We start from the raw sequence: 10,159 nt of genomic DNA on the forward strand, positions 1-10,159 counted from the left end.
AATTGCCTCTGTCAGCAGCTAGTATTCAGTACACAATAGCAGGTCACAACCCTCTATTTAAGATGCACTTAACATGTTAGTGCTGTCAAGCCCTTCTTTGTACACACGTCATACAGTTAGCACATGTTGAAAAGCACTACAAGCACTCGTAGCATCAAAGGCTTCCAGCATCTGCATTCTTGTGTCTTCATCAAAGGATCCAATTAAGTTTAGTTAAGATTCAGTGTGTAAAATGATTGTCTATACAAATGAACTTGGAAGGGAGAGACTTCCCTCCATTCCCTGCACGTGCCTTCCTAAAGTCTATTAAATGCCACTATTGTATCATGCCCACATCTTCACACAGGGCAGACGTTGCCATAATTCCTATCAAATCAGCAGAGAAATGTCAGCCTCATTTCAAATGCTTGGTTTTGGGTTCACATCCTGTTGCTCAGACTGTGTTCACTGAGACTTGTTGCTACTCAAGTGACCAGAAGTAATCATAGCCAGTTATTAAAGTGCAGAACAAATGAGAGGCAATGAACTGTGCAAAGTACTGAAGTTCAACCATGAAATGTTTGATCTTGTCCTAATTATCCTTTAAACCCTTTAAAAGCATTAAAATGTTATTTCTGGTTGCAATAGAGTTCTGAACCAACAGAGGGTCAATGTCCAATTTATACGGTGTATTAAACAGACTTCAACAGTTTTGTAAATCACATTTTGTTTCATTTTTGATACAATTTATTTGTTTTGCCCATTAAAAAAAATTACATTTGACTTAAGTCCATCATGTTCAGGTCTGTATATTAGCTTCCATTCCTGGTAACCTGGTTTTCAGTGTTCATAAACCATTGTTACATTTAAGCTTGTGAACCCGTGGAATGAACCTACGTGTCCAGCTTCATGCTGCCGTGACAGAGCCACTGGATTATGTTGCTGTGACATCAATTAAGCGCCTAATTCTTGGTTCCGTCTCCTACATTATTTGGTTAATCCTGATTTATTGTGTGCAATATATTTAATCTATCCCAATCTTACTAACACAAGCCGGTGGCCGTTGTATTGGGTAATGGCAAAGCACTGACTGTGTTTTCCTGCGGCAGATAACACGGAAGTTGAAAGCAGCTCGAGCGGTGAACCCCCGGACCAGAGGAAGCTGCTGGAGCAACTACAGTCTCGATACCGACAGATGGAGGAGAGGATCACCTGCCCAATCTGTATTGACTGTCAGATCAAACTGGTGTTCCAGTGTGGCCATGGATCGTGCCTGGAGTGCAGCATTACTCTGAAAGCATGTCCAATCTGTCGCCAGAACATTCGAGAGCGGATACAGATTTTTGTTTGATGCATGACAAGTCTTCTTATCTCTGATTCTCTTCTTTCTGAACATCCTTTGTCCTGGACATTCTGTGTGATATGCGTGTTTGTCTTTATAGCCGACTTCACTTTTAATCCTTCTCAACGTCATTAGAACACACCTGTTTGACGTTTGTACTTGCTGTTTCCTCAGCCTTTCTGATAGCGCGATGCCCTCTGTGTTCAACCAGTGGATGAGATGTTACCAAGGAACACAGTTGTAGAGCACAGCTGTACATAACATGAAGCAAGTTTATTATTCTGCTGCGTGGCGCCTCTCGAAATATTTGCAAATGCTTGAAAAGTGCACAGAGATGCGGCATAAAAACCTTCCTGATATGTATATTAAAACAATGTAATATAATCCATAATCTAACAACTGTGGTTTATGGTCAATGTATATATTTAAAAGTTCTAGGAATATAAAATGCACTTCAGCAGTTGTGCAGATGTGGCAGCGAGCAGCGTTGGCCCTTCTCATTCACAGCTCTGCTCAGCAACAAACCACAATCTCCACCAGGTAGTCATGACTCAAAATAACAAAACTGTTAATTATCTGCAAACTTTATTTAAAGACTATCCTCCTCCTGTATTTGTAACACCTCGTCTATCATTTTAATGTGAATTGAACAGTTTTACTTTGAATATTGTCTGGAAGACGTGGTAAAATGTCGAGAAGAATTGTGGTTGATGAAAAGAAAGAGGGTGACCTGTTAATTCAATATTTAATTACAGAGCTTTTGATGTAAGTGTTACCCTTTTGGTCACGAATGTAAGTTATTCTGATAAAATCATAATCAAGCAATTTGATTTGATCCTCTAGATCAACTTGGGTAAGGATACTGGTATGAAAATTTACATGGAAGATAACAAGAATTAGTGCTTGTTTTAATCCTAATATTAATCCTATTTTTATTTGTACTTTCTATTGTAGGATGTTTTTATATTTAAATATTCCATGGAAATAAAAGCTATGAAATAATTTGGAAAGCCACAGTTGTCTCAGGTGTTCTCGGCCGTGGCCTTTGAGTTGGACAAATTGTATTCAGGGCGCAAACATGTTAAGTCTGGTTCAGGATTGAGTTTCTGCCTCTTGATGGCCACAGATCTTTGCTTTACAAGAGTGCTGGTGGTCCTGAGTGAAAACGAAGAAAGCCGGAAAATCTCAGCAAGGCAGGCAGCATTTTGGATAGAGGACTGGCTAACGTTTCAGGTCGAAAAGCCTTGGTCCGAACCGAGAAAGAGAGAGCAGGTTAGTTGCGCAGGTTGGGGAGGGCGACGGATGCAACAAAGGGAATGGAGACACAAGAGGCTGCAGATGCCAGAATCCAGAGGAAAACTCAAAGTGCTAGAGGAACTCAGCGGGTCAGGCGGCATCTGTGGAGGGAATGGACAGACAACATTGCAGGTGGGGACAACAGTCTGAAGACGGGTTCTGACCCGAAGTGTTATCTATCCATTCCCTCCACCGTTGTTGCCTGACCTGTTGAGTTCCTCCAACACTTTGTTATTTGAAACATAGGGAATGTCTGTCAGAGGTGAAATGATGCAGCCATTAAATAGGCACTGAAGCTTTGCCTGGGTGATGTGTTGCTATTGTCGTAAAGTCTGGGTGATGTTGTTCCATTTGTCCTCCTGGAGCGTGCCTTGATTGTACAAAAGGGGAAGGAAATAAATGGCAGGCATATATAGTCAGTCACGATACCAACAGAAAGAAGATGCAAATTACACATTAAACAAACCAAGGAGTTCACTGGTACACAAAAATGCTGGAGAAACTCAGCGGGTGCAGCAGCATCTATGGAGCGAAGGAAATAGGCGACGTTTCGGGCCGAAATCCTTCTTCAGTGAACCAAGGAGTTCACTGTCCAGGTAAAGACTACACTATTGGCCAACGAGAGTTGTTTTTTTAAATGTGCTATATAAATAAATGTGACTTGACGACTTGACTATTTCACCCCATCATACGCACTCCCTTTGTTCCACCAATCCCACCCCACCACTTCCCTGATGCCAGGATTACCTTTCCCTCTCTCTTTTTCAGTTCTGACAAGGCGTCTCCAACCTGCAATGTTGACTGCTTCTCTTCTCAGATGCTGCCCGACCTGCTGAGTTTGTCCTGCATTTTCTCTTCTCATTTTGATTTCCAGTATCTGCAGTTTATTGATGGGCCAAACCTTAACACTCTGCAGTATGGACATGTGTCTCTTTGTGGCTGATTGGATCATAAATGGCCTGTTGCATGTGTTAGACTTTGATTAATCAGGTGTCTGATTCTATGTGGACCTGGTGTTCTCCAACTCTGACAGAAAGATTGGGTGGAAATTACAAAGAGCAGATAACTCAAGAGTTGGAGAGGAAAATCCAATTAGTGTTTAGATGTGCTCTAGGGAGCATAGGTTCATAATTCTTTCATGTATTGGTGACAAGTTTAAGAAAGATTTATTCGTTCTTTTCTCATTAAATTGAAATTCTTTCTCAATGGATTCCTGGCTTGTTAAATCATGACCATTTTCCAACTGACTCAGAATTAAACCACCAATTTATTTACAACAAGAACGGGAAGAAATATTAAATTGCATGTCAGGTATTCCTTAACTCACGAAGGAGATTGTAATGGTGACCTCAGGGGGTGGAAGATCTTGCTAGTATTTGGAAAGGATTTGGGTTGACATGTTAGCTTAGGTGGACAAAAGTGCTGGAGAAACTCAGCGGGTGCAGCAGCATCTATGGAGCGAAGGAAATAGGCAACGTTTGGACATGTTAGCTTGCTGATCTGACCCGCCAACTGGAATCAAGAATGCCCCTGAAGAATTTAATGTCTCAGACAGCCTTTATCAGGCCGACGTAACAAGTTTGAAAATGCAACTTGGAAGAGCTAAGCAGATCTGGTATCATGTGATGGGGCAGAGAGAGCATTTCACAATTTGTGTTGGTGCGTGGTCGTTTTTTTTCCTGCAACTTGACATATTATAAGTATGTTTAGTTCATAGAAATATTGCATAATTCAGCAGCTTTTTGTTAAGTTGATTCTTCCTGGTATAGTGAATCAGATTACATGTGCCAAACAAATTGTATCACTGTGGAAAGTGTGTGTGTGTTCAGGAATTGCTGTTTAAATAAAATTGCAGTTCCCAAATGCCTGGCTTTCTTGTGCACATTTTTCCTCTTTCCTCATATAGTTTTGAGATTACAGTGGGTTCAGACCACAAATTGCTCAATGTCTTGTCTCGGGAGGGAAGCCCTTTGATCTCTCTGGTAATTAGCTTTGGGCCGGCAGTAGTCGCTGCCTATCTCTGGAGCCGGCATGTAACCAGCCGGTTATTTGTGGTCGGCGAAGATGAACAATTACATCCCAGCATTTTCCCCGTCCTCAAAAATACCACGACATGAACCTTAAGCCGATCACTGTGAAGATCATGGTAAAACACTGATTCCTTGCAATTTCTGTATCTTAGTCAGAGGCAGGAGAGGCAGTGTTCAACAGATCCTTTCTAGGATTTTAAAGGATAGTGGAGGGAGGTTACAATAGCTGCTCAGGAGTGGCAATGTCAGCATTTGGGTGATGACAAGATGAGACTACAGGACTTGTGGTGTGCAAGGCTTTGTTCTCATGGACTTACTTCTACCACAGGTTAGGGAATCCTCATGTTGAGGTTCTCTGCTGCAACTAAATTATTTTGAACTACATTAGAATCACTGCATTTGGAAAGGATTTGCATCGACGTTATAATGTATTATAATGCATTAACATTGGAGCATTTGTTTATTCCAAATACTGAGCAAAGGAAAAGGGTTCTTTCAAGAGCATATTTCCAAACTTCTAGCAATAGACGTGAACTGAAACTCTGTGTGGTCTATGAACCAGCAGCCTGTGGAGTGTAAACTAACAGTGAAATTATCAGGTGGTGTTCATTGAAGTAATAACTGGTTCTTCATTTGTAACTGCTTGTAAATAGAGGAATAATGTTTAGGAACTGTGCACTTTTCATCATAGGCACCACGAGGGTTCAGCTGAGTTGGATAAAATTAAGAGTGGCCAAAACACAGTGGGTAGGAAACACCTAGTTATGTCCAAGTCTGAAAACAGCCGAGCCATTTTAAGTTTAATCGTTGCAGGCTTCCCATGGGCGGCAACACTTGGGGGGGAAAAAATGAAGTAATCCATTTATCCATGGCAAACTCCCACTCACTTTGAAGTCAAGCATGTGCTGCCTGTGTTCATGAGGGACAGCTGATCAGAACAATTGCAGCGTTAAACTTGTGAAAGGATTAACACCAATTATTATGAACAAATGATTAAAGGGAATGAATTTCGAGGCACATTATTGCAGATTTTTTTTTTGGATGGATGTATTTTAGGTTCAGGTGGAATTTTGCCCAATGTCGTTGGCACTAATAATGTTTCGTGTCAATGAATTTTAAGTAAAATTAGTTTTGAGAGAAAACTTGCATGTGGTGTAAAAACAAACAGTAAGAGTTTCTATGGATATATGAATAGAGAAAGGGCAGCTAAGGTAAATGCAGAGCCTCCGGGGAAGTAAAGTGTGATTTAATGCAACAAATATAGATATGGTAGTCATGTTGGATACAGTTTTTGTATCAGTCTTCATTGTGTAGGAGCCAAAACGTCACATATTCCTTTTCTCCAGAGATGCTGTCTGACCTGCTGAGTTACTCCAGCATTTTGTGTCTAGCTTTGGTTTAAGCCAGCATCTGCAGTTCCTTCCTACTCAAGGCATGCTAGCTAGCAGGCAGCTCCAACTAGTAGTCAAGGAAACAACATTTTAGCCTTCATTGCAAAGTGTTGAATTATAAAAACATGAAGGCTTTGTTCCTGTTGTACAGGGTGTTGGTGCGGCTACACCTGGAAAACTGCACAGTTTTGGTCCCCGTGCCTAAAGAGATAGTAGCATTGGGCATTGGGCAGCCCAAAGGAGATTCACCAAGCTAATGTGAGAGTTGTTGTACCATGAGATGCTGGAAAGTCGTTTAGAGATACAACGTGGAAACAGGCCCTTCGGACCAGCGAGTCAACAATCACCCTGCACACTAGTTCTATCCAACACACTAGGGACAATTTACAGAAGCCAATTAACTGAAATGTGGGAGAAAACTGGAGCACCTGGAGAAAACCCACCTGGTCACAGGGAGAATGTACAAACTCCGTACAGACAATGTACAGAACTACAGAGAATGTACAGACAACACCCGTAGTCAGGATGGAACCCAGGTTTCTGGCGTTGTAAGGCAGCAACTCTACCGCTGCGCCTATGTGCCCACTATGTGGTCTGTATTCCTTGGAGTTGATAAGATTGAGGTGGGACCTTATTCACATATGGTATTCTAAGGGGGTTTGGCAGAGTAGAAGTTGAGACGTTTTCATTTGTTGCACAATGTGCATGTGACCGCGAGGGTTTTCTCCGTGTGCTCCAAGTTATAGAAATGAAGTGCGCAGAAATTTATTCTGGTAGAGGCCGGCGAATCTCTGGAGTTCTCTGCCCAGGGAGATGGTGGAAGCTGGATCATTGGAAGTATTGAATGTAGTATTGAAGAGGAGTTGAGGTCAGCAGAGATCAGCAATGATGCGACAAATGGCCTATACCTGCTCCAGTTCTCTTGTGTAGTTGCCAGAGTCAATATAGAATCATATACCGCCAACAGGTCCTTCAGCCCACTAGTCCATGCTGACCAGCTTTTATAGCTGAGCCAGTCCCACTTACCCTCATGTGGCATATATCCCTCCAAACATTTCCTATCCATGTACCTGACTAAATGTCTTTTAGAACATAGAAACATAGAAATTAGGTGCAGGAGTAGGCCATTCGGCCCTTCGAGCCTGCACCGCCATTTAATATGATCATGGCTGATCATCCAACTCAGTATCCCGTACCTTGATTTTAAATATCATAATTTTGCCCACATCTACTACTTACTCTGGTGGATTTTGTGCAATATACTGATGCATGTAGCAAGCATTCCAAATGCTGCCTTCCCCTCCCTGTCTACTGGTGTTGCCACTTTCATGAATCTGCACCCCCATGGTGCCTCTTCTATAATATTCTCAAGGGCTGTACAATTTACTAAGTCTTGCTCTAGTTGTCTTACCAAAGTGAGGCACCTTCTCTGAATTAAACACCATCTGCCATTCCTCAGCCCAATGGCCCAGTTAATGATATTTTATATAGATCTTTTATAGATAACCTTCTTCACTATCTGCTTTACCACCAATTGCAGTGTCATCCATACACTTTATAACTGTGCCATCTCTATTTGCATCATTAATCCAAAATAACAAGCAACAATGGACTTAACACCACTTGTCAAAGTCTCACAATCTGAAAAAACAGCCCTCTACCACCACCCTCTGTCTCCAACCTTCTGACCATTCTTGCATCAAAGTGGCTAGCTCACCCTGCATCCCATGTGCTCTAACCTTCCAGTATACCCTACCATGCGGTAACTTGTCAAAGGTCTTGTTAAAGTTCATGTAGACAACATCTACTGCTCTGCCCTCATCAATGTTCTTGGTCACCTCTTGGAAGACCAATCAGTAGAAACAAAGAACTGCATAAGGTCATAAGTGATAGGAGCAGAATTAGGCCATTCGGTCCATCAAGTCTACTCCACCATCCAATCATGGCTGATCTATCTCTCCAACCTTAACCCCATTCTCATGCCTTCTCCCCATAACTCCTGACACCCACAGATGCAGGTTTATACCAAATATAGACCAGAGTGCTGGGGTAACAGCGGCTCAGGCAGCATCTCTGGAGCAAAAGGATGGGTGATGTCCCGGGTTAGAACTCTTCTTCAGACTGCTGAAATGAACTGGAGGGTAACCAATATCCTGAAAGGCAGGTTTGCTGGTGCTATACGGGTGGGTTTAATTAAGCAGTCTGAAGAAAGGTCCCGACCTGAAACGTTACCCATCTTTTTTCTCCAGAGATGCTGCCTGACTCTCTGAGTTACTTCAGCACTTTGTGTCTATCTTTGTCCCAATCGCTCTTTGCTTTTTCCAATGTAGTCAGCTGATTACAATTGGAAGGTCTCTCTTTTCAGAACCTCCCCTTTGTCTCCTACGCTATGAGCCCATGACTCAATACTGTGGGGAATTTAAAGCATTTCTCTTCACCCACGTTTAAACATAGTGAGGCGATGCTTCCTCCTCCTCGATGTCACTGCTGCAGGGCCTCAGCTGAGATGAAGATAGACTGGGAACCACATGAAGGGGAAGGACAATGAGTGGACACAACGACATGTAAAGAACTTCCCAGGGATTGTTGAGGGACCCCATCAGCGATTGCACACGGAACAAAGATGGAGCGGTTTCTGGATGTGAGAGGCCCTTGGATTCTGGGATTAGGTGGAGCCAGCGGCCCACTCCACTGACACCTCGATCCAGATATATCGACCCACGAACACACAGTCCCTCGCCTGGCATGCCCACCATTCACTCACTGGGCCCCAGGGTGCCCCTCACAGCCGACCTCAGAACCCCCAGAGCGCTTCTGACAGCGAGGGAGGTCCCAGCCCGATCACCGGCACCGTTTAATTCCCCCGTCCGCCACCATCACCATCTTGAAGGATGCATAAGATCATGAGGTGAGTAGAATAGGGTAAATGCACAGTCATTTACCCAGAGTAGGGGGGGGGGGGCGGGAGAAATTGAAAACGAAGCTGTGGGCAACTTTTTTACATTAAGTGTGGTGGGTGTATGGAACGAGCTGCCCGAGGAGGTAGTTGAGGCAGGTACTATCACAATGTTTAAAAATCATTTGGACAAGTACATGGATAGGTTAGGTTTTGAAGGATACGGACCAAACACAGGCGGATGGGGCATGTTGGTCGGCATAGGCAAGTTGGGCCAAAGAGCCTGTTTCCACATTGTACGACTATGACCTGATGATGTTCAGGGGGAGCTGAGTCCAGTCGAGGAAGTACTGTCACCACGCAGACATCCAGCTGGATGGGCTTCACTTCTTCTTGCGTATGTGGTGCACAGCCAAAAGTTGTAGATAAAGTGGCATGAAAAGCCACATCTATTTGTTTGTACACGTCGCGTTGATTGCATTAGTCGAAACAGGGTGGACCATGTGAAGGCTGCCACCTCCCACCCCACTGAGATCTACACATAGCCCAGAGCATCTGATGTAGTGTGGATAGCTGGGGCATGGCAGTGAATTCAACCATTGCTGCCTCGTATCTCGCCTTCCCTGCATTTCACCACTGAAGTTTCAGACTGGCCTGAACACCATCCAATCTCAGACTCCACTTTTCTCTGCCACTTAAAGCACCCTTCACTTCTCCCATAGGAAAGGTCAATGACCAGAAGCATTCTCTCTTTCTTTCCACACCACCGAGTGCTTTGGGCTTTCTGTCATATCTCCAGCACTGCAGTTTTTTTGAATCAGGGTGTTGGGCATCTTAGAGTTTGAATCATTGTACGTAGGATGCCAAGGACTCACGGAATCCAGCTCCAACGTTCTGAAAAGGATAAAAAGTGAAAGATTTATTAAGAAGGAAAAGATTCCGGGGTTATCAGAAAAGATTCACGTGGATATACATATACTATTTTAATATCATGTACTACCCAGCCAAATTGGATATAACTTCTTATTTCTGACTTGTTTTCCCCATCCAGTCCCGATTCAGCCTAAAATTGATCACAATCCCTGTTATGTCCAGATGCTTCTGAAAGTTGTCCAACAACCCAGCTCACTGCCATCACTCTGACTTTCCTCCTTATACACATGAACCAACTTCTGTCCGTTAGACAAGTCGCCCAATCTTTATCCAGTACAAGTATCAATTTCAT

General features: G+C 43.2%; 1 protein-coding gene across 6 annotated transcripts in view; it reads left to right on the forward strand.

Moving 5' to 3' along the window:
- The window catches only part of mib2 (MIB E3 ubiquitin protein ligase 2), a 123,476-nt gene extending 118,996 nt beyond the window's left edge, over positions 1–4,480 (forward strand). For all 6 annotated transcript variants that reach the window (XM_055659523.1, XM_055659519.1, XM_055659518.1 and 3 more), the window contains one exon: positions 1,089–4,480. In XM_055659523.1, coding sequence (XP_055515498.1) covers positions 1,089–1,330 — 242 coding nt within the window. In that variant the 3' untranslated portion in view covers positions 1,331–4,480. The remainder of the gene's footprint in view (positions 1–1,088) is intronic.
- The last annotated feature ends 5,679 nt before the right edge of the window (positions 4,481–10,159 follow it).

Source organism: Leucoraja erinacea, chromosome 30 (assembly GCF_028641065.1).
Source record: "Leucoraja erinacea ecotype New England chromosome 30, Leri_hhj_1, whole genome shotgun sequence".
Classification (NCBI taxonomy): Eukaryota; Metazoa; Chordata; class Chondrichthyes; order Rajiformes; family Rajidae; genus Leucoraja; species Leucoraja erinaceus.